Here is a 26242-nt window from a genome sequence, read left to right as displayed (position 1 = left end):
CCCTAGGGCTGTCAGACGGTCTAGCTCTTCCTTTACCAAGAGGGCGGAGAGCCAAGGGGATCTGCCTCGCGCGTACAAAACGCGGGCGAGCCGACGCCTTCAACGTGAAGTGAGCTTCAAAATCTGAAACACGCCCCAGGCCCTCCTCAAAAATATCTGGAAAGTCTGAGATCAAAGATTCCAATGAGTGATAGGGAACGTCTTCGGAGACCAACTGTATGGTGTCAGTGATAGAAAAACCGAAAGCTTGAAAGGCATCCAGGCCAAAAAGGTTAGCGGAGCTCGCATCACTGACAACAATAAAAGTAATAGGCCGAGTGACTGATTTGTAAGTCACGTCGGTAGTGAATTGACCCAGTAGGGGAATGAACTGTTTACCATAACCGCGGAGACGCCGGTAAACTGGCGCCAACGGGGGCGATCCAAGGTCGGAATAAGTTTGTGCATTCAACAACGAAACTGCCGCGCCCGTATCTACTTGCAGTTGTAACCGGCGCGACCGAACCGACACCTCGATAAAGAGTTTGCGTGCCGATGCGTCGGGAGCGTGGCCCGATGAAACTTCCTGAATGTCAACGTCCATGTCCTCTGTACTTGCTTCCTTCGATGCTTTTGAGGCTGAGCGGCAAACTTTAGCAATGTGACCTTTTTTATTACATTTGCGACAAACGGCCCAACGCTGGGGGCACTCTGACCGATCGTGATGTATATAGCACGACGCACAGGACGGCAACAAGGGCCGGCGGCCGGTGGTGGTGGTGGTTAGTGTTTAACGTCCCGTCGACAACGAGGTCATTAGAGACGGAGCGCAAGCTCGGGTTAGGGAAGGATTGGGAAGGAAATCGGCCGTGCCCTTTCAAAGAAACCATCCCGGCATTTGCCTGAAACGATTTAGGGAAATCACGGAAAACCTAAATCAGGATGGCTGGAGACGGGATCCGGCGGCCGGAATGCTGTTTACGCGCCGTGCGGGAGCGGCCGTAAACGGCCGGATTGCACCGCTCGGACGTCGTCCACCCCGGACACAGTGGACGCGGCCGCGCCGCCCTGAACCTCCGCGACGTCGCACCACGCTTCCAGCTGTTGACCTGCCGCGTGAGAGACTTCATACGATTGAGCAATGGACAGGACTTCCTCGAGGGAAGGGTCTTCTAACTGCAGGGCCCGTTGCCGGACCCCTCTATCAGGGGCCGAACGAACAATGACGTCGCGTACCATAACGTGGGCATACGACTCTCGCGACTGCTCCGTGACAAAATGACACTTGCGACTAAGACCGTGCAGGGTAGCGGCCCACGCCCGGTAAGACTGATGGTGCTGTTTCTTGCATTGATAGAACTCTACCCTAGCCGCCACAACATGCGTGCGGCGGCGATAATATGAAGACAGCAACGAACACAATGCGTCAAAAGACAAGGACGAGGGTTCCTGCAACGGCGCTAGCTGCCGCAAAACTTGATACAGCGAGGGAGATATGCAAGACAAGAAGAGAGCACGACATACCTCCGCATCGGCAACATGAAACGCCTGGAAATGCTGCCGAAGGCGATGTTCATATGCGTCCCAATCCTCCGCAGTCTCGTCATACGGGGGAAAGGGAGGAGGGAACTGCGCCGGAGCAGACGGCGTGGAGAGCAACGCCGGAAGCACTTGTTTCATGGTGGCCATGAGTTCCGTCTGCTGCGCAACCAAAACTCGCACCAAATCCTCCATGCCGTGGAGAAACTGCGAAACTGGAACAACGACGCAACACGCGAAAGAACGACCCTACTCGTCGCCAATTGTGAAGTAACACTGTTCACGTTTACGTCGCACTTCACTTAGCGTAGACCGTGACTGTGTCCTAGGCATGCCCGATGTTAACTGACTGGGCACGGCCCATGCTGCCGGAGTTGTTGTTGTTGTTGTTGTTGTCATGCCGGCAGAGGTCGCGTCCGAATTCTCGCGTGCCCTCTGGTGGACGGCACTCTACTTGCGGCAACTACCGTCCGTGACGCGCCGTGCCAATGTGCGCCTCCCGCGATCTTTCTGGTGGCTACTACACTAACTTCATACTCAAAATGGACTTTCCTTTTAGTTTGATGTAAATTTTCACTCCTGTGTATTGGGAAGTCTAAGCACATAAGTGCAAATGACGAATAGGGAGTATAAAATTGTCTTTATTTCTTATATTATATGAATGATAAAAACAGTTTACCTTTAATAATTCTAAACTGTTACTGATAAAGTCATAGCTATGTAGGGAGGGCACTGTTAATAACTGCAGATTTTATGTAATAGTGAGTGACATAATTACCTCAGATGTCTAGCAAACGATTCTAATTATTCTTTTCTGCAGTTTCAGTGTGCACAATATGTTGCTTGAATTTCCCCCTAAATCAGTATTGTAACTTATAACTGATTGGAAGTAACTATGGCATACAGTTTTTCTTGAGTCCATATCAGTGGCACTAGCTAATATTTGCACTGCATTTGCAAATCTACAAAATTAGTTTACTATATGCTCAACATGTTTATTCCACTACAAATTCTTATCTAAGTTTGATCTTAAAAATTTCACTGAATCCATTTCTTCTTAATATTGATTTTTATGATTTAGTTTAATATCCTGTGATACTGACTGTTTTCTCTGAACTGGGATCATGTGGGTTTTTAGGATGTTCAGGATTAATCCATTGAGCTGAAACCATGTTTCTGGATGATTTATTGTATTTAAGAAGCAGACAGGGATGTTTTCTGCATTGTGGTCTTCAATTAATACAATGTATTAACTGCAAATAAAATTAATATGGCATTTAAACCAATGAGTAACACAGAATAAAAGCAAAATAGGTCCAAGAATAGAGCCTCCAGAGACACCTTGCATTACTGCTTTCCATTTGAAAGAAAAATTTGCTGCATTTGAAGAGAAAATCCTCTTTTTTTCCTATTACATAGGTATGGATTGATCCCATACCTGTCAAGATTATAGATAAGCCAAGAACGATTTACTGGGTCAAAGGCTTTTGTGAGTCACAAAATATTCCTATGACTTCATTCTTATTGTCTAATGATGTGATAATCTTTTCAACAAATTTTTTACTTGTGTCTATAGTACGTTTTCCAAGTTGGTATCCAAATTGGTTTTTAAAAATAATATCATATTTTTCAAAACAATTTTGAGTCTGGATGCAGCATCTCTCTCCAACATTTTCGACACCACTGGAAGAGGGGAGATGGAATGATAATTTCCCATGTCCTCTATTGAGCAGTTGTACTTCTGTGTAGTTTAGCATCTCTATGGAACAACCATGTTCATAAGACTGGTTTATTATTATAGATAGTGGGTATCCTACTATTTTATGCACAAATTCAGAAGTTTACTTTTTCAGTGTTAATCTATATTTGTACATCTATTGCTGAAATTGATTTAAATTTTGTAAGGCATTCAGACTTATGGTCTAGCTCAAAGGGACATATTTTATTCACATAATCCTCATCACTGGTATCTCATTTCACCACATTAATAAAGAGCTCACTAAAGTATTCCAAAATTTAAACTAAATTCATGACAATCTAAACACACATCATTTTATAAATTTTGTGACTAGAGGCTTTAATAAAGGGGTGTACAGATTTGCTAATACCATGGGCTGCGAATCCATCCCTGTGACTATATAAGAGTCTGAGACAAAAACAAAAAAATAGGAAACCATACGCATAATTAGTTCAAATTACTTGTTTCACAAATATTCACTTCAAGTATAGTGACAACAATGTATTCTTAAAAGAACTAAATTCTACAATGACTCACCTTCTCCTTTCTGGGAGAGAATCAAGACTGATTAAATTCAGCTATACGAATGAACAGTGAGGTGCTTTCAGATGAATGGCGGGCCACATGGGGCTGTTAGACCGTGGTCTGTGCGTCCCTGCTTTAATACCTAATTCAGATTTCACAATTGACACACTGTCTTTGAGTTATTCTCTTGTCTTAAAATTAATGAATTTGTCAATTGCTTTGCTACCTTGAGAACTTTTTTAATATAATTTTATGTCATCTAATATATTCAATAAAGTCAATATTTCTATTCCATACATAGCTGCCTCTTCTCAGCACTAGAGATCCTTATATCTTTAGTAATCCATTTTAATTTTCTTAATGCTTTTAATTAAAACATTTCAAAAATAAATAAATAAATAATTAAAAAAGAAAGAGAAAGACACATGCTTAGAAATGCTTCAAAACTTGCAGCACTTCTGTTGAATTCAGATTTACATAAATATAATGAAGTGTTCTTGATTAAAGAGCCATTTCACACTAACTTCCTTAATTGCTTTGAACAGATGAATGCTGAATGATCAGAAATTTCTAAATCCAAACAAAATCTGTAAATTTATTTTATCTTCAGATACACAATTCATTAAAATATTGTCAATACATGTAGCTGACTGAGCATTTTCTCTGATACATTCCGAAAATTTTAATTTGAAACTGTATTTTTTGCACTAATACAATGAAATATGATGCCTCACAGTTTTCACTCAACACACTGATGTTGAAATCAACAGCATTTTCTTTTTCTTTCTTTACTAGGGTGTTCTAAAAAACTCTGAAGTTTAAGTAGGAAAGGCTGAGATGTCACGTCTCTTGAGATTCTATAAGTCAAGATTGTACTGATATTTATGTCTCATAACACAGCAACCCCCAAAAATACACTCTTCATTTAAACAGTTAAAACTCACGTCTTACATGGTAATCTAAATCAGAATGAATAACTATGCATTAACTTCCTTGTGATTCATTCCCCCCCCCCACCCCCCCCAAAGCTGGTAGCTACTTTGAAGTTTCAAAGGGTATTTACGATTTATATGGACCAAAAAGAAAAGCGTGTTCATTTAAATATAATGCTTCAACATTTTTAAACTGTGACAAAACATTGCCGTTTATCTATTTTAGCTTTTGTCACTTGAGTATCCAGAATTTAAACCATTTACATTATAGTGCATGATAAATGCACTCCCAGTTTTATTTATAATTTTTGGTATACTACTGTTTCAGAGGCATTTATGTTATTTAACATCCCCATCAGCACTTACCAGTTTCCTTTATTTCTTATTATATGACAAGCATCAACTGTATGATTAAATGATGATGGCGTCCTCTTGGGTAAAATATTCCGGAGGTAAAATAGTCCCCCATTCAGATCTCCGGGTGGGGACTACTCAAGAGGACATTGTTATCAGGAGAAAGAAAACGGCCGTTCTACAGATCGGAGCGTGGAATGTCAGATCCCTTAATCGGGCAGGTAGGTTAGAAATTTTAAAAAGAGAAATGGATAGGTTAAAGTTAGATATAGTGGGAATAAGTGAAGTTCGGTGGCAGGAGGAACAAGACTTTTGGTCAGGTGAATACAGGGTTATAAATAAAAAACCAAATAGGGGTAATGCAGGAGTAGGTTTAATAATGAATAAAAAAATAGGAGTACAGGTAAGCTACTACAAACAGCATAGTGAACGCATTATTGTGGCCAAGATAGACACGAAGCCCACGCCAACTACAGTAATACAAGTATATATGCCAACTAGCTCTGCAGATGATGAAGAAATTGATGAAATGTATGATGAGATAAAAGAAATTGTTCAGGTAGTGACGAGAGATGAAAATTTAATAGTCATGGGTGACTGGTATTCGACAGTAGGAAAAGGAAGAGAAGGAAACGTAGTAGGTGAATATGGATTGGGGCTAAGAAATGAAAGAGGAAGCCGCCTGGTAGAATTTTGCACAGAGCATAACTTAATCATAGCTAACACTTGGTTCAAGAACCATGGAAGAAGGTTGTACACATGGAAGAATCCTGGAGATACTAAAAGGTTTCAGATAGATTATATAATGGTAAGACAGAGATTTAGGAACCAGATTTTAAACTGTACAACATTTCCAGGGGCAGATGTAGATTCTGACCACAATCTATTCGTTATGAACTGTAGATTAAAACTGAAGAAACTGCAAAAAGGTGGGAATTTAAGGAGATGGGACCTGGATAAACTGAAAGAACCATAGGTTGTACAGAGTTTCTGGGAGGCCATAAGGGAGCAACTGACAGGAATGGGGGAAAGAAATACAGTAGAAGAAGAATGGGTAGCTTTGAGGAATGAAATAGTGAAGGCAGCAGAGGATCAAGTAGGTAAAAAGATGAGGGCTAGTAGAAATCCTTGGGTAACAGAAGAGATACTAAATTTAATTGATGAAAGGAGAAAATACAAAAATGCAGCAAGTGAAGCAGGCAAAAAGGAATACAAACGTCTCAAAAATGAGATCGACAGGAAGTGCAAAATGGCTAAGCAGGGATGACTAGAGGACAAATGTAAGGATGTAGAGGCTTATCTCATGAGGGGTAAGATAGATACTGCCTACAGGAAAATTAAAGAGACCTTTGGAGAAAAGAGAACCACTTGCATGCATATCAAGAGCTCAGATGGAAACCCAGTTGTAAGCAAAGAAGGGAAAGCAGAAAGGTGGAAGGAGTATATAGAGGGTCTATACAGGGGCGATGTTCTTGAGGACAATATTATGGAAATGGAAGAGGAGGTAGATGAAGATGAAATGGGAGATATGATACTGTGTGAAGAGTTTGACAGAGCACTGAAAGACCTAAGTCAAAACAAGGCCCTGGGAGTAGACAACATTCCATTAGAACTACTGACAGCCTTGGGAGAGCCAGTCCTGACAAAACTCTACCATCTGGTGAGCAAGGTGTATGAGACAGGTGAAATTCCCTCAGACTTCAAGAAGAATATAATAATTTCAATCCCAAAGAAAGCAGGTGTTGACAGATGTGAAAATCACCGAACTATCAGTTTAATAAGTCACAGCTGCAAAATACTAACGTGAATTCTTTACAGACAAATGGAAAAACTGGTAGAAGCCGATGTCGGGGAAGATCAGTTTGGATTCTGTAGAAATGTTGGAGCACGTGAGGCAATACTGACCCTACGACTTATCTTAGAAGAAACATTAAGGAAAGGCAAACCTACGTTTCTAGCATTTGTAGACTTAGAGAAAGCTTTTGACAATGTTGACTGGAACACTCTCTTTCAACTTTTGAAGGTGGCAGGGGTAAAATACAGGGAGCAAAAGGCTATTTACAATTTGTACAGAAACCAGATGGCAGTTATAAGAGTTGAGGGACATGAAAGGGAAGCAGTGGTTGGGAAGGGAGTGAGACAGGGTTGTAGCCTCTCCCCGATGCTATCCAATCTGTATATTGAGCAAGCAGTACGGGAAACAAAAGAAAAATTCAGAGTAGGTATTAAAATCCATGGAGAAGAAATAAAAACTTTGAGGTTCGCCGATGACATTGTAATTCTATCAGAGACAGCAAAGGACTTGGAAGAGCAGTTGAACGGAATGGACAGTGTCTTGAAAGGAGGGTATAAGATGAACATCAACAAAAGCAAAACAAGGATAATGGAATGTAGTCGACTTAAGTCGGGTGATGATGAGGGAATTAGATTAGGAAATGAGACACTTAAAGTAGTAAAGGAGTTTTGCTATTTGGGGAGCAAAATAACTGATGATGGTCGAAGTAGAGAGGATATAAAATGTAGACTGGCAACGGCGAGGAAATCGTTTCTGAAGAAGAGAAATTTGTTAACATCGAGTATAGATTTAAGTGTCAGGAAGTCGTTTCTGAAAGTATTTGTATGGAGTGTAGCCATGAATGGAAAATAGTTTGGACAGGAAGAGAATAGAAGCTTTTGAAATGTGGTGCTGCTGAAGATTAGATGAGTAGATCACATAACTAATGAGGAGGTGTTGAATAGAATTGGGGAGAAGAGGAGTTTGTGGCACAACTTGACTTGAAGAAGGGATCAGTTGGTAGGACATGTTCTGAGGCATCAAGGGATCACCAATTTAGTACTGGAGGGCAGCATGGAGGGTAAAAATCATAGAGGGAGACCAAGAGATGCATACACTAAGCAGATTCAGAAGGATGTAGGCTGCAGTAGGTACTGGGAGATGAAGAGGCTTGCATAGGATAGAGTAGCATGGAGAGCTGCATCAAACTAGTCTCAGGACTGAAGACCACAACAACAACAACAACAACAACAATATACATTTGCTCCCTTATTTCTTATGATATGACAAGTATCAATAAACATTTGCACCTGTTTTTGGAACCTAAACTGTTATGATGTAAACCATTTTTCCCTGAACAATTTTTACTTAAAAATTTACAGGATCTATAAATACAGCTCCTAACCTGTTGTGATGCTACTTGATATTGCAATTTCTCCTCTCTAAGTATGTTTCGCTGCAATTGGCCTTGCTGCAGTGGTACCTCTGGTTCCCATAAGACCAGTTAAGTGCTATCGGGGTTTGGCTAACACTTGAATGGATCGCCATACGGCTGTACTGAGTGCTGTTGGCAAGCAGGGTGCACCCAGTCCTTGTGAGGCCAATCGAGGAGCTACTTGAGAGAGAAGTAGTGGCATCAGTCATGAAAACTGACAATGGTCGGGAGAGTGGTGTGCTGACCACATGCCCCTCTGTATCCACATCTGGAGACCTAAGAGCTGAAGATGACACAGCGCCTTCAAGGCCTGTTCAGACGGTGTTTGTTTGTTTATGTATGTTTCACTAGCTTATCTGTAATTTCTCAGTTTCACAGAAAACACGAGTGTACACCTTCAGAACTGCCATAGCCATTACTGCATTCCATTGTTTGAACCAACGTTTTGGTTAATGGATAAAAAGTTCTAGTTAATGATATCTTCTTTTTTATGGATTACCTAGGAGCTTTATGACTGGTTACTTAATTCTTTCAAAAATACGGTTATATTCACTGGACAATAATGTGGATCATTTATTCTTATATTGTATTTACAAATACAATCATTATTCTCAAATTTTAATATTTCTAATTTGTTTAGTGAAAATAGGTAAATTTACCTGTTTGAGCAGATACACAAAATTATTTTTCCTGTTAAAGTTTTCATAAAAAACAAAACTGTATTCCCAATTTACTGATTCCTTTTAAAACAGAACATCTGTTTAATCCCTACCAAAATTATAAAAATGAAAGCAACTAGGTCTGTTACATTTTCATGACTGAACCACTGAACTGAGTCAATGAAATTTTGTATGGAGATAGCTTGAACCCAGAGGAATAACAAGAAAACTGATCCCTAAGAGGCTGAAGTAAGGAATGGAACATAATTTTTTACATCAGTGAACATAAAATATGTTAAAAAATTATTAAATTTGTTGCATAATGTATAGCTACTTCAATAGCATGATGCATGGATGCCCCTCCGCATACATCACTCAGCAGCTATGCTGTGTGTGCACTGCCACATCATGTGTTGGTGGGGCAGTGGGGGAAGGGGAGGGGGGGTTGATGACAGGGGTGAGCGCACACTATGAGCTATACTTACTCAAAAACACAGACACTTGAGGATAGCTGGTATTATTACACACATAACAGCTTCCTTACTCACAATCACTCATCATACCATGACTACTGATATGCAAGTGCAGCCGTGGATAACAGCTAGTAACAATATATTTTCTGCAGAACAAACTGGATGAACTGTGGTTTAACAAAGTTTAAACCAAGTCCATTAGTGTGAGATCATTCTCTGCTGTTTTCTCCATTGATGTTTGTTGAGTCTCTTTAAGAATGTAACTTTTGTTACCAGCAAAAATGACTAATTCTGTTTTCCATTTCAAACAACATAGTAGGTCATTGATCATTATCACCATCCTCTTCAGTTTAGATAATAGCTATTGTGTCATCTGAACAAATCAGCTCACAATTTAATTACTAGTTCCCTAGTATAAATCCACTGAGAGTAGCAAGCTCTGGGCAACCCCACCAATTCATGCTGAATTATCATGAGCTAGTGAAACAAAAGAATAGCTTGTGGACAAACAGATAACCAGATTTAAAAATTAAAGTCAATGTTCAATAGAAACCAAAGCAAGTCAAAATGTCATAGCAGGGTCATTATTGTTAGGCTGTTGATGATGTGTGGCTTTATCTCAAAAGGCTTAATGCAAAAAGAGGAACTCCATGTGCTTTGCTGTGCTGCCAATATTGTGGGCTATAAGCTCTACCCACTGAAGCTGCGTATGGCAGTGCCTCAATTGCTAGTATTCTCAATGAAAGCCATACTAATGACACTATTTGGCAGGAGTTCAAATATTCCCATTCCTATTTGGCAAAGATATTGAAATACATATGTGTGTATAGTTACATCTGGTAAAGTGGATGCAGCATTATGAAAACAAAATCAAATATGGGCACTGCAGGTGTAGATCTAAAAATTAACAAGAAAATAGAAATGTAGGTAAAGTATTAAGGACAAGGAAGTGAATGGATCATCTTAGTCAAGATATAAACAATGCTGTGACTTACTACGGCTGTACAGATATATAAGGTGAGTCAAAAATGACTTCACAACTTTGAAACGAGACAGAAATTTATTGAAAAACTTACAGAATTAGTAGATGTGTCATTTTGTACCAAAAAACCTAAAGTTTGATTCGATTAGAGCATCAGTGACCCATTCCACCACCAAGAGCATCAGTTCAAATGGCTACTTTCACTGGTGCGGAGCATACTCGCTGTACATTTTGATTTCACAAAATGAAGTTTGCAACAATCGTTCAGTGTAAATTTCGTACCAAATATGCTAAGGAACCTCCAAGCAGGCCTACAATTTACTCTTGGCACAACAACTTTGTTAAAACTGGTTGTTCATTGTGACACAATAAATCACCAGGTCGCCTGCATGTTGTTGATTATGTCGAACAGGTTAAAGGGATGTGCATCTCGCGAGAATGGCATTCCACAAAAGACTGTTTGATGAGTACTGTGTAGACGTTTACACTTGAAAACAGACACAATGGCACAGCACATTAGTGATGCTGATAAGGTTGGTTGCTCATGAGGAATTCTGTGCAGAAATGCTGCATCAGATAGAGGATGAAGAGATACTCCTAAACACAATAACTTTCAGTGATGAATCAACATTTTCTAACAGTGGCATGGAGAACACCCACAACTGCAGAATACATGACAGTGAAAATCCACATGCAACCCTGGAACACTTTCATGACAGCCCCAAAGTTAATGAGTTCTGTACCTGGGTTTCTTTACTGAGGTTTTGTTAAAGACTGTGTGTTCCTCCCCCACCAACAAATTTAGCCAACCTGAAAAACTGAATCTATGCTGCTGTTTCACAAAATATGCCCAATTTGCTGCAACGAGTATGGGAATAAATCGATTACTGGTGGGATATTTTCTGCATCAAACCAAAATGACACCTGACACTTTTATGAAAAACTTGAGGTTCTTTGCTACAATTCGACATGTCTACCAATTCTGTAAGTTATCTCAATAAATTTCTGTATCATTCCAAAGTTGTAAAGTCCTTTTTGGTTCACCCTCTATGTACCTACAACTTCCTCAGATCACGAAGAGATTGAAAACATGCACTATGAGATAAAAGAAATTATTTAGTTTGTTAAGAGAGATGAAAATTTTAATAGAGATGGAGGACAAGAAGTCCAATATAAGAAAAGAAGAAACAGTAAGAGAATGCGAACTGGGGAAGAGGAATGAAAGGTAAGTCAGCTGATAGAATTTTTCCCAGAGTACAATTTGATCATTGCTAACTCTCGGTTTAAGAATATGAAAGAAGTACATATATGTCAAAGATACCCAGACACACTGGAAGGTTTTAGATAGATTATGTAATGGTAACACAGAGATTTAGGAACTGACATGCTAAATGAAGTAGATGACTTTTGCTAATTCAGCAGCAAAATAGCCACTTGCAGCAGAAGTAAAGTGGATATCAAATATTTAAGAGTAAAAAAAGCTTTTCTGAAAAAGAGATGTATAGTAACATTTGCTATAAATTTAAATATTCTGAAGTCTTTTTTTTTTAGAGTATTTAATTGAATTGCAGCTTTATATGAAATTGAAATCTGGCTGCTTTTGAAACATGATTCTACAGAAGAATGCTCAAGATTTGAGTGGTAGATTGGCTAAATAAGGATAAGGCACAGTGCTGACATGGGGAGAAAAAAGTGTCATGGTAACATGAATAATGGAAGCAACAACTTGGTAAGACACATTCCCGCGGCATCATGTAGGAGCTAACATGGTAGTGTCATAGTATATGTGGACGGTAAAACTGTAGAGGGAGAACAAGACTGGAGTACACCATTCGTTTTGCAGAAATGAAGACTCGCACAGGATAGCTTCACTTGAAGAGATGCATGAAATCAGTCTTCAGATATCTTGTCTGCAGATAGGACAGTTAATGATTTTCTGTTGCTGTTAACTAGTTTTTATTGGCCAATGAACAGAACAGGTAAAATTTCAAACTCTTCTTTTGGTATGACGGTTACTGATCAGGTCACAATTGTAGCAACTGCAAAAAACATTGTTTTTGTCTATCCCTAATTTTGTTAGAATGCCTATTTTGGATAACAGATGGGACAAGAAAATGCAGACTCTTCCAAAATACACAAAAATTATCACAGAATACCAAGAAATGTCTTTTTCCTTTTATGAATATCATATTCCATGAAGTACCAATTGCAAGTTTCCTGATGTTATAATATGACGGGTAGTCAACATGTTTTAATTATCACCTCCCAAAAATCAAGTTGCAGCTATTAAATTTTGTTCTATCCTTATCCTTTTTTGCATATATGCTCTTCAATTCAACACATTTTTCCCAACAATGGATGACTTAGCGGAGAACTTGATTGCGTAAGTCTTCACTGGAGGACAAATTTGGTAGCCTAAAGAAGCAGTATCTGTGAATGTGTCCTGTGCAGAATGAGGTAGGACATTACAACTGAGCAAACACATCCCCTTGGGCAGCTTTCTATGAAGCTTTCTCTTGACAGTCTCCTTTAATCCTGTCAGGAGATTTGGTAGTATGCTCCTGCATCAATTTGCCCCTTGGAATCAAAATCTGTTGGCACCACTCCATGACAGTTCCAAAACACACTCAACATCACCTTACCCATTGATGGTTGGGTCTTCACTTTCTCATTGGTGGTGAATCCACATGTTTCCATTACTTGTTTTGATTCTTTTTCTCAGTCTTAGTGATGTACCTGGCATCAATCCATGGTGATTATGCAGCTAAAGAAGTTGTCTGGACTGGCCTGACACAGCTAACCACATTCACACTCTTGGCTCAGTGCAGCTGGCTTTTTGAATGGCTGTGAGCAGTAATGGAACACAGTGGGTGGCAACCTTTTTAATTTTCAATGTGTTATGAAACATTTTGAAATCTGAGCCATGTCTGATTTTCAATTTTTCCACTGTCTCCTTGGTTGTGATACAGAGATCTTCAAGCACTAGTACCTCCACTTTTCTCTTGTAATTCCTGGCTCTTAATAGAGAGAATCTTTCTCTTTGTTCTTCATCATTCAGACTTGTTTAACCTCACTGAAAGTGTCTGTGCCACCCAACTATTGTGTCATATGGTAGTCTGATTTTCTCATACCATTCCTAGAACTCAGTAAGGACTGTTACAAAGTTATTACCTAACATACATAGAAAATGAATTAGCACACAAAAATCCATTTCATCAGTAGGCTACACCATTTTGTTTTGGTTTCTCTGTTGGAATGTTATGGTACTGTAGCATGGGGATTTCACTGTGTACCAGGACTGCAGACATGTATCTGCAAGTAAATAATTTCTTTTAGGTGATAATTACAATTTGTATACCGTATTTACTCGAATTTAAGCAGCACTTGAAAAATGAGACTCGAAATGAAGGAAAAAAAAAATCCCAAATCTAAGCCGCACCTGAAATTTGAGACTCGAAATTCAAGGGGAGAGAAAAGTTTTAGGCTGCACCTCCAAATCGAAACAAAGTTGGTCCATTGTAATATGAGACACAATTTAGGTCGAATGAATGACAATACAGCTACAGTAGTTTGGTTCAAGTCGTAAGCTTAGCAGTTAAGCTTTGCCAGGTAGCCATTGCTATGCGTCAGGTGCTCCGTCTGTATTTATACGGGTACCTACGGATACTCTTCCTTTTTCGCGTACTTCGTCTGGTTTGAATTGATTGCTTATTTTTCTTTGATCTGATAAGTGCCGTTCTCTTTGTTATAGGTGTTTATGTCACTCTAAGCTGAATATGCATTACTGTACTGTGTCATGCATTGTTTGTCACATTCTGATAATGAGTGTTTAGGACGTGTCACCGCTCACGGCATGGCTTGCTTTTTTGCATGCTACCGCCACTTACAGTTAAAAAAAAGAGAGAGAGGAATCGTCTCATTAACGAAACAATGACAAGAGACTGCTATTTGTTGTTACTTACACTGCTGCTTTCTTTGATTATGATCAACAAGAACCAAATAATAGACAGCGTATGATAGAAGATGTTCTGAATGAGAGTTTAGCGAAAATTTTCCTCCATTTGAAAATCTTTGCAGACGCCTCTTTAGTACATTACATTCTGCACTGAAATTAGAGTCATCTTAGATTTAAAAATCTAGTCAATTGCCGTGCTTCATTTCTGACTGTATCACTATTAGGCATAAGAATAAGTTTCGTAGTTTACTAGGCAGACAGGATTTAAATGAGTTAGCAGCAAACACGAAAGAATACATGGCAAAATGTTTATATTCATATTATTCTTATGGTGAAGAGAATACTGCATGTGATTCACAATTCATAAAAGTTCCTATAAGAAACCATCTCATCTCACAGGTAGGAAAAAAATTCAGAACGTAGAGTTGGCCATGTTGACAAACATCCCAAACAGTCTTGCCAGTCGGATTTTCGTAGTACATTGAAATGCTGCTACATTCAAAGATGGACAGCACGGAAGTTGTATTTACTTCATTGGATAATGTATGAAAATGCAGTGGTCGAAACTCGATGCGGAGAAAAAAGCTCGTCTTCCACCCTTTTTTTTTAATTTATTTACCGACGCAGAGGTTTTGGCACCTTTGTGCCTGCAAAGCATGCCTGTGTAGCGCTACATATATTCGACGGCAGAAGTTTGTTGTGGTGGCACCTACCAACATTTTTCAGAACTTCCGCTTACTTTGCACTCGATTCTAAGCCGCAGGCAGTTTTTTTGATTACAAAAACCGGAAAAAAGTGCAGCTTAGATTCGAGTAAATGCAATATATTGTAATGCCATGCTGAAAAAATTTTAAGCTACTGCTCAGTTGGGACAATACTGTTGACTGACAATTGTTTTGCACATATATTATGCAACGGCTGTTGGATTAGTTAAGAAAACAAATGATTTCTTTTTGGTCATGAAATGAATGTATTGAGAGAGGCATCTATAAAAGTGAACAGAATCAAAACAACCAGCACCCGTGTGATTTGAACAGTGATTAATTTCCTGAATGCTCAAAATATTATGACCTAGACAGGTATCATTTAATATGTGAAGTTTTAGGGAGTTATGCACTAAGAGAATCAATGGTTCAAAGGAGGGTAATGAATTAACCAGCTCTGAAGATGACAGTCACAATGAAGTGAAAAGCTGGCAATCATAATATATGACATAATAACTGGTATAAAGAAATAATGTGGTGAACAGAAAGAATAAATAATGCTGCCATCTGTTATTTATCATCATACAAGGAAAATTTCTGTCTTCAGGGTATATAAAGGCTGGTCTCACAGTACAATAAGGATATAAATGACTGGACTACCATGATATAGCTGCCCTAATCATCACTGAACCTCAGCCAAGTTTCACTGTTGGGACATAAACTCGGATAAAGTTGGAAACTGTGTGAAACAAGACTCATCCAATCGAATGACTTTCTTTAATTACTCCACAGTCCAGAATTTGTGTGTTTGGCATCACATTTGCCTGTTATGGGCATTTGCACCACTGATGAGTGGTTTTGGAATTCCAGCTCACTCTGCAATCCCCTGCTATTGGAGCTACCTTCATGTTGTTTCAGTGCTAACAGGATTCGGAGTGTGACATTCGGTTCTGCAGTGAGTTTTGCAGCTGTTGTCCCCTTATTTTTTGTCACAATCCCCTTCAATGTCAATTTGTCATGACTGCTGAACACACATTCATCTGTATTGTGACTTAGCAGATGAGGTTTTTCCACTTTCCCTGTATGCAGTGTAAATGTTCGATATGGTGGTTCCTGAAGCACCAGACACTTCAGCTGCTTTGGTTACAAAAGCACACACCATATGAGCACCAACAATCTGCCCATATTCAAATTCAGTTAGCTCCATCATGGTGCATTCACGACGACACAGAACATTGCTCTGATCACAGATGACACTTCCAACTTATTGGGAACTTTGCACAGGTGCTGTCGAATACAACAGTGCAACATGCAAGCTTCGCTATCATCTGCATTTATGTTCAAGAATGCATTTCTCATGACATTCCCATATTTTTGTCCAGACCCTATACTTGCACATATAATAAAAAATATTGATTTTATTACCTAAAAAAAAAAATCAAATCAAAAGTTACTTGGCAATGGAATGTCCTTTATATACCTGTACTTACCTCTTTATGGTTGATTTCTGGAGATTAACAGATGACTTGGAAATAGAAGAAGATCCTGAATACATGGACATGGTGCTAGAACTGCTATCCCATCTGAAAACAATAAATAATTCAATAGGTTGCAGTTCTCAAAAACTGTTTGAACAAGAGAAACCATATGAATGTAATACATAGTTGTGAATTAAAATTCAATATTCCTTGTTAGCAAAGACAGAAAACAGTCAGTTGACTCTGAGACACCAATAATTTGAAGTACTTGAATTGTTCTGAATAATAGTTGGCTGTAGCCTAATTATTGTAATTCTGCTTATCTCCTAGATAAAAATCACTATTCCTCCTCTTCCACAACTTAATTTTTATTAATTGTTAACCAAATCTGTTTTACTTCATTGTTCGAGGCATCTTCAATGACCAAGCAAGAAATAAAAGAACTATTTGTTTACTTCATTATGTTCCTTTTTTGTTTTGTTGCATATAAATAGTGTTTCATAGCACCATATTTAGATTAACTTAACATTCATATTATTTACAAGTAAGGGATGTACAGTACATTCTCAATATAATTCATTTACTTGTAAAGCATATGAATACAAATTTACCTCAAAGTGCTGCTATGAACTACTACAAAGATAGAAAAACAATTGTGCGAATAATTACTTCTTTGTAGGTCAATGAAGATGTCTAAAAGAATTATGTAAAGCATGTTTTGTTGAAAGCTAGGTACAATAAAAAATCAGCTGCAAGAGATGGAGACAATGTGAGAGCTTTTTGTATGAGGGATTGCAGAGAAACATGCATTTAGACAGACCTCTGGGATCGGTGATCATTGTGTATCAGCTTCAAAGAGGGGAAAGTTTCCAACGGATTACAAGCAGTGCACAATGTGTTGATGTGGACAGTTTTATGAAATGTAGAACATACATTAGTATTTAGAAATGATGGCAACAGTAACTGCAATAGTGATAGAAATAGGGATACAGAGATAGTGGCAAAAAACTTTCAATACCGTCACTGCGTGATAGCGGTGGAAATTTTACCAAGGATGGTGCCACTGAAGTGGAGTTACTAAATACAGCTTTCTGTAATTCCTTCATGAAAGAAGATGAAGTAAATATTCCAGGATCCGAATCCAGAACAGCTGTTAACATGAGTGACATAAAATTATATATCTTAGGTGTTGTGAAACAACTCAAATCACTTAAGAAAGGCAAGTCTTCCAGCCCAGATAGTATACCAATCAGGTTCCTTTCAGAGTATGCAGACACAATGGCACCTTTCTTAGCAATCATATACAACCACTCACTTGATGAAAGGTCTGTTCCTAAAGACTGGAAAGTAGGACAGGTCACACCAATATTCAAGAAAGGAAATAGGAGTAACCCACTGAATTACAGATCCGTAACACTGACCTCAATTTGCAGTAGAATTTTGGAGCATATACTGTACTTGAACATTATGAATCACCTTGAATAAAATGACTTATTCATACATAACCATAACAAATTCAGAAAATATTGTTCTTGTGCAACACAGCTAGCTCTTTACTCCCATGAAGTAATGAGTGCTGTCAACATGGTATCTAAGATCGTTTCCGTATTCCTAGATTTCCAGAAGGCTTTTGATACCGTTCCTCATAGGCAACTATTAATCAAATTGCGTGCATATGGAGTATCGTCTCAGTTGTGTGACTGGATTCGTGATTTCCTCTCAGAGGTGTCACAATTCGTAGTGATAGATGGTAAATCATAGAGTAGAACAGAAGTGATATCTGCCGTTCCGCAAGGTAGTGCCATAGGCCCCCTGCTGTTCCTGATTTATATAAATGATATAGGTGATAATCTGAGCAGCCAGCTTAGATTGTTTGCAGATGATGCTGTAATTTACCATCTAGTAAAATCATCGGACGATCAATTCCAATTACAAAACGATCTAGAGAGAATTTCTGTATGGTGTGAAAAGTGGCAATTGGCACTAAACAAAGAAAAGTGCAAGGTCATCCACATGGGTACTAAAAACAAGATGATAAATTTTGGGTATACGATAAATTGCGCAAATCTAAGGGCTGTCAATTCGACTAAATACCTAGGAATTACAATTATGAGTAACTTAAATTGGAAAGACCACACAGATAATATTGTGGGGAAGGTGAAACAAAGACTGCACTTTGTTGACAGAACACTTAGAAGATGCGACAAACCCACTAAAGAGACAGCCTACATTACACTTGCCCGTCCTCTGCTGGAATACTGCTGTGCGGTATGGGATCCTTACCAAGTGGGACTAACGAAGGACATCAAAAAAGTGGAAAGAAGGGCAGATCGTTTCATGTTATGGCACAATAGGGGTGAGAGCGTCACTGATACGATGTGCGAGTTGGCGTGGCAGTCACTGAAACAAAGGCAGTGAGATCTATTTATGAAATTTCAATCACCAACTTTCTCTTCCGAATGCGAAAATATTTTGTTGACACCCACCTTCGTAGGGAGAAATGATCATCATAATAAAATAAGGGAAATCAGAGCTCAAACGGAAAGATTTAGGTGTTCCTTTTTCCCATGCGCCATTCGAGAGTGGAATGGTAGAGAAGTAGTATGAAAATGGTTCGATGAATCCTCTGCCAGGCGCTTAAGTGTGAATTGTGGAGTAACCACGTAGATGTAGATGTAGATTCATGCGGATAGACAGCTTGTTGGTTGCCATGCCCACATAGAATGCAGCAAAGTGGTTGCAGCTTAGCTTGTAAATTACACGACTGGTTTCACAGGCAGTCCTGCCTTTGATGGGATAGGTGATGTTTGTGACTGGACTGGAGTAGATGGTGGTGGGAGGATGTATGGGACAGGTCTTATGACTAAGTCTATTACAAGGATATGAGCCATGGGGCAAGTGGTTGGGAGCAGAGGGTTGTGTAGGGATGGATGAGTATACTGTGTAGGTTCGGTGGACAGCAGAATACCACTGTGGGAGGGGTGGGAAGGATAGTGGGCAGGACATTTCTCATTTGGGCACGACGAGCAGCAGTCAAAACCATGGCAGAGAATATAATTCAGTTGCTCCAGTCCTGGGTCGTACTGAGTTACGAGGGGAAAGCTCCTCTGTGGCCAGATGATGAGACTTTCGGAGGTTGTGGGAGACTGGAAAGATAAGGAATGGGAGATTTGTTTTTGTACAAGGTTGGGAGGATAATTACGGTCTATGAAGGCCTCAGTGGGACGACCCTCAGTATATTTCGACAGGGACAGCTTGTCACTGCAGATGCGACAACCATGTGTGGCTAGGCTGTACGGAAAGGACTTCTTGGTATGGAACAGGTGGCAGCTGTCGAAGTGGAAGAATTGCTTGTGGTTATTAGGGTTGATATGGATAGAGGATGGTTGGTTGGTTGGTTGATTGGTTGGTTTAGAACAGGGGGAAAGGGATCAAGCTACGAGGTCATCGTTCCCTTGTTCCTAATAAAACAATGCCATAAGTGTGAGAATAAAATAAATGAGATGTATAACACAAAACATAAAGAAAGGAAACACCACAAGAATGAAGGAAAGGCAATGAACACTAAAAGGAACAAAAGAGGACAAGAGAAACACAGAGAGATGCAAGAAACAGTTAGAAGAGAGTAAAACAAGCAAGCAGATTACAGTGGCTGGCCGACCACGAAAATATAAAAGAAAAGCCAGCCACCCTGCAACACATTAAAACCTGCACCCTAAAAGCACTAGGTTGGAGGACATAGATGGACAAAGGACAAGTGCTAAAACTCAGATCGAATGATAAAACCCACCCTCACGGATGAAACTTAAAACCAAATCAGTCGATGAGGCGTTGTCTGCTAAAATCAATGATTACGAGTCCGGCAACCGAAGATGAAGTCGCAGGGCAGTCAAAGAAGGACATAGCAGAAGAATATGGGCCACTGTCAACCGGACGCTGCACTGACAATGAGGTGGGTCTTCACAGCGCAGGAGGTAGTTGTGGGTCACCCATGCACGGCCAATGCAGAACCTGCTGAGAACCACAGAGTCCTTGCCAGACGCCTTCATCGAGGACTTTCACACATCGTAGTCCCATTAATGGCTCGCAGTTTGTTGTGAATACTGAGATTTTGGCATTACGTCTCCCAAAGCTGAAAAACCTTGCGGCATAATAACAAACATAGGTCAGTTACGTGGATGCCAATCTCAAGAAGTGGTTTCCATGTAGTCTGTTGGCCAGCCTGTCAGTAAGTTCATTTCCTGGGATTCCAATGTGACCTTGGGTCCAGATGAACACCAGTGAATGACTGGACCATTCCAGGGCATAGATGGACTCCTGAATGGACGCTAACAAAGAACGACGAGGGTTGCACTGGTCGATAGTTTTCAGGCTGCTCAAGGTGTCTGTACATAAAAGAAAAGACTCCCCAGGGCATGAACGGAGATACTGAAGTGCATGAGAAATGGCCATCAGCTCTGCAGCAAATACAATGCACCCATCGGGTAAGAAATGCTGTTTGATATGGCTGCCGTACACATAGGCAAAGCCAATGCGACCATCAGCCATTGAGATGTCAGTGTAAACCACGTCAGAGCCCCGGAACACGTCAAGAATCGAGAGGAAGTGACAGTGGAGAGCCGCAGGGTGAATGGAGTCCTTAGGGCCACGTGAGAGGTCTAGACGAAGCTGCGGCCGAGGTGTACACTATGGAGGCATATGTGAACAGACCACAAGTAGAGGTGGTAAAGGGAAGGATTCCAGTTCGGAGAGAAGGGACCGCACACCAACCGCGATCGTTAGCCTCGACCTGGGCCGCTGATGCGGGAGATGGACTGCTGCAGGCGGGAAAAGGAGATGATAATTAGGATGCTCAGGGGATCTGCGAATGTGTGCTGCATAACTGGTGAGCAGTTGCGCACATCTGATCTGCAATGGCAGGACACCAGCCTCCACCAGTACGCTGGTCACCAGACTCATCCTAAAAGCTCCTGCCGCTAGTCGAACCCCACAGTGGTGCACAGGGTCGAGTAAATGCAACCCTGAAGGCAATGCCAAACCATAAACCACACTCCCATAGTCAATTCGCGATTGGACAATGACTCTGTAGAGCTGCAGCAGTGTAGAGCGATCTGCACCCCAATTGGTGTTGGTCAGGCAATAGAGGACATTGAGGTGCTGCCAGCACTTCTGCTTAAGCTGACGAATATGAGGGAGCCAAGTCAATAAAGCGTCAAAAATCAGTCCTAGGAATCGATATGTCTCCATTACAGTGAGGGGATCGTCATTAAGGTAAAGTGCTGGTTCCGGATGAACAGTACAACGCTGACAGAAGTGTATGACACATGACTTTGCAGCTGAAAATTAGAAGCCGTGGGCTAGAGCCCATGACTCCGCCTAGTGGATGGCTCCCCATAGGCACCGCTCAGCAACACCAGTACTGGAGCAGCAGTACAAAATGCAGAAGTCGTCTGCATACAGAGAAGATGGGACGGAGGGCCCGACAGCTGCTGCTAGACCATTAATGGCCACTAAAAATAGAGAGACACTTAATACAGAGCCCTGAGGGACTCCATTCTCCTGGATATGGATGGAACTATGGGAGGCACCAACTTGGACACAGAAAGTGCGGAGCAACAGGAAGTTTTGGATAAAAATCGCGAGCAGGCCCCAGAGACCCCACTCATACAATGTGGCAAGGATATGATGTCACCAGGTCGTGTCATATGCTTCACGCAAGTAAAAAAAAAGACAGCTACCAGGTGTTACCATTTCGAAAAGGCTGTTCAGATGGCAGACTCGATGGACACAAGCTTATCAGTGGTAGAGCGACCCTGGCAGAAGCCGCCCTGACATGTAGCCAGCAGGCCACATTACTCCAGGACCCAACAAAACCGCCGACATACCATACTTTCCAACAGCTTACAAAGAACTTTGGTGAGGCTGATGGGCAGGTAGCTATCCACATCAAGTGGGTTTTTACCGGGTTTGAGCACCGAAATGGTGGTGCTCTCCTGCCATTGCAATGGAAAGATGCTATCGCACCAGATGCGGCTGAAGATGACGAGGAGATGTCACTTGTAGTCAGATGAGAGATGTTTAATCATCTGACTGTGGATCCACTCAGGCCCAGGAGCTGTGTCGGGGCAATGTGCAAGGGCACTGAGGAGCTCTCACTCTGTAAATGGGGCATTATAAGATTCACTGTGGCATGTAGTGAATGAGAGGTCCAGTCTCGGAAACTGACATACGGCCGGGAGAGCGGTGTGCTGACCACATGCCCCTCCACATCCGCAAACGGTGACGCCTATGGGTTGAGGAGGTCACAGTGGTCAGTCAGTACCGTTGAGCCTTCATGGCCTGTTCAGGAGGAGTTATGGTAACACCGGGAACACCTGTTGGGGGCTAGTACCTGAAAAGACATTTGATCTTTGCCCAGACGGTGGCATATGGCACCCAATGGTCGAGACGTATCTCTCCCAACACTTCTGCTTCCGCCCTTTGATAAGGTAACAAACACGGGCACGGAGCCACATAAAGGTTATGAGGTGCTCCAGGGAAGGGTGCCGCTTATGCTGCTGTAGAGCTTGCCGATGCTCCTTAATTGCTTCAGCAACTTCCAGCGACCACCAAGGGACTGCCTTACACCTCGGGCACACTAAAGAGTGAGGGATTGAGTTTTCTGCTGCAGAAACAACTGTTGTAGTCACCTGCTCAACAATCACTTTGATGTTACCGTGTGGGGGACATTCAACGGTGACAGCACAGGTGAAAGCTTCCCAGTCTGCCTTGTTTAAAGCCCATCTGGGCATGTGTCCGTGGGCATGATGCTGGGGCAGTGACAGGAAGATAGGGAAGTGGTCACTACCATACAGGTTGTCATGAGCTCTCCAGTGGATAGATGGGAGATGTCCTGGGCTGCAAATTGATAAATCAAAGGCCGAGTAACTACCATGAGCCACACTGAAATATGCAGTGGCTCCAGTGTTTAAAAGGCAGTGGTCGAACTGAGACAGTAAAATTTTGACATCTCTGCCTCGGCCAGTAAGCATGGTACCAACCCACAAGGGGTTAGGGGCATTAAAATCTCCCAAAAGTAGGAAAGGTTTAGGGAGTTGATCAATCAGTGCAGCTAATACATTCAGGGGTACTGCACCATCTGGAGGAAGATATACATTGCAGACAGTTATTTCCTGTGTCGTCATTCTGACAGCCACAGCTTCAAGAGGGGTTTGTAGGGGCACATGTTCACTACAGACTGAGTTTAGGACATAAATGCAAACTCCAGCTGATACTCGATTACAGTCGCTATGATTCCTGTAATAACCCTTATAGCCGTGGAGGGAAGTGGTCCGCACTGCCAGGAACCAGGTATCCTGGAGAGCAATGCAGATAGTACGTGTAATGCTTAACAGTTGTCGTAGCTCAGCCAGGTGGTGGAAAAACCACCACAATTCCACTGGAGGATGACATCATCATGAGACTGGGAAGGCATGGAACATTCAATGAGACATTTTAAGCCTCAGGGTCACCCGCAGCTACCGACTTTTTGCCTGGGCAATCCATATCCATTTTGCCTGAAGGTCTGGCAAGATCTAGGTCCTTGGTGGCCGCCAAAATCTCCATTCTCAGATGCAGAGCTTGTAGGTAGCGGTGGTGTTGGTGTCACTGCAATTACCTTGGTCTTAGGTGTTTTCTTTTTGGATTTCTCTTGCTGCTCCTTGGGTTTCCCTGGGTGGGAGGACTTCACTGGCTCAGTCTCTGGGACTGAGGATGAACATGAAGCCCTACAACCAGCTGCTTTTGGGCTCTTTAGCCACTGGCGGATGTCGTCTTTCCCACTAGTAGAAACCTGGGAAGGGAGTGACCCAAGGGACCCCAAAGAAGACTTACGCTTCTCCGGCTTAGAAATGGGGACGGATGTCCCTGATGGTTGGGGGGGATGTTGCTCCCAAAGTAGGTGGTGCAAGAGCAACAGGGAGGGAAATGCCCCCCACCATCATGGGGGCAGCAGTAGTCTTCCAGCTCTGAGAGGTGACTTGGGTTGGCAGAACTGATGGTGCCAGAATTGTTGTAGCAGCGGCGTAAGGATGCAGGCGTTCAAATTTTCTCTTGGCCTCAGTGTAGGTCAGTAGGGCCAGGGTCTTTTACTCCATAATTTTCCTTATGGAGTATTGGGATGTGATGGGCATCCACAATCTCGGCATGTGACACTGGAAGTACAGCGGGAAGACATATGGCCGAACTTTCAGCACTTAAAGCACCACATCAGGGGAGAGATATAGGGCTTTACATCACAGTGGTAGACCACCACCTTTACCTTCTCAGGGAATGTATAACCTTAAAAGGCCAAGATGAAGGCACCGGTGGCAACTTGATTATCCCTCGGACCTCGGTGGACACGCCAGGCGAAATTTACACCTTGCCACTCTAAATTGGCGTGCAGCTCATTGTCGGACTGCAAAAGAAAGTCCCTGTGAAATATGATACTCTGGACCATTTTTAAGCTCTTATGGGGCATGATAGTTACAGAAACATTTCCCAACTTGTCACAAGCGACTAACTCCTGTGACTGGGCAGATGATGCTGTTTTGATCAAGACTGACCCAGATCTCATTTTGGACAAGCCCTCCACCTCCCGAAACTTGTCCTCTAAATGCTCAACAAAAAACTGAGGCTTTGTCGTGAAAGATTCCCCATCAGCTCTCGTACATACAAAGTACCAGGGTGAATAAGATCCACTGCCATCCTTAGACTGACGTTCCTCCAATGGTGTAGCCAGGGAGAGGAACGATTTGGGGTCGTACTTCTGTGCGTTGAATTGAGCTCGTAATCACTTAGATACTGCTGGTGTTTAACCACCAGCAAGAGATGATGGACTATGCTTCATTGGGTGTCATCCGCCCTGATGCCACCCACTCCGACCAAGGGATCCTCCCCATAGGCACCACCCAGCTGCAGCAAAGGCCACCGGGCAGGATGGCCATTGCTGGGAGTCCCGATGCTCCAGGCGGATGGGCATCTACCGCTTGGCATACGTGGGGAGTTAACAGCGCAGGCAGCAGAGCGATCAATGTCTGATCAGGGGGCTACAACCAACAGGGCACATGGTGGCCCCACCACAACGGACTGGCTACCAAGCTGGATATCAGGTGCAATGAAGTCCATGGTCATTGTCGACACAGAAAGCAACACTGCATAGTGCATGGTGGAAAATGCACCCAGGAAGGTGTCCTCGCCCAAGAGATGGAGAATTGGCGGGACTGCAATGCAACGAACAGAAAGTGGGCTAAGGATCTCAATGCATGATGGACACAATGCACCATGTATGGCGCCCTTCCCCAATTGGCTTGCTTTTTGGGAAAATTTTGAAGAATGGAGGTCAAACCCTACAGGGGACCATCACATAAAGGCCAAAACTTGTGAAAATCCTTTTCTGCAAGCCACCTGATGGTGTGTGGCGGAGAGTTTCTTGAGTACCTCTATCGGTTCTCCCTTCTATTCCAGTCTCGTATTGTTCATGTAAAGAAAGATTGTTGGTATGCATCTGTGTGGGCTCTAATCTCTCTGATTTTACCCTCATGGTCTCTTCTCGAGATGTATGTAGGAGGGAGCAATATACTGCTTGACTCCTCAGTGAAGGTATGTTCTCGAAACTTCAAAAAATGCCTGTACCGAGCTACTGAGTGTCTCTCTTGCAGAGTTTTCCACTGGAGTTTATCTACCACCTCCGTAA

The 26242-nt window shown here is 41.7% G+C and overlaps 1 protein-coding gene across 1 annotated transcript in view; it reads right to left on the bottom strand.

The window, feature by feature from the left end:
* LOC126263434 (spatacsin) overlaps positions 1 to 26242 on the bottom strand; it is a 351500-nt gene that overhangs the window by 291721 nt on the left and 33537 nt on the right. The window contains exon 5 of the mRNA XM_049960526.1: positions 16540 to 16632. Within this exon, the coding sequence (XP_049816483.1) occupies positions 16540 to 16632 (93 nt within the window). The remainder of the gene's footprint in view (positions 1 to 16539; positions 16633 to 26242) is intronic.

Source organism: Schistocerca nitens, chromosome 6 (genome assembly GCF_023898315.1).
Source record: "Schistocerca nitens isolate TAMUIC-IGC-003100 chromosome 6, iqSchNite1.1, whole genome shotgun sequence".
In the NCBI taxonomy this organism is placed as follows: domain Eukaryota; kingdom Metazoa; phylum Arthropoda; class Insecta; order Orthoptera; family Acrididae; genus Schistocerca; species Schistocerca nitens.
Note: the sequence above shows the minus strand (reverse complement) of the source record. Positions and strands in the feature narration are given on the sequence as shown.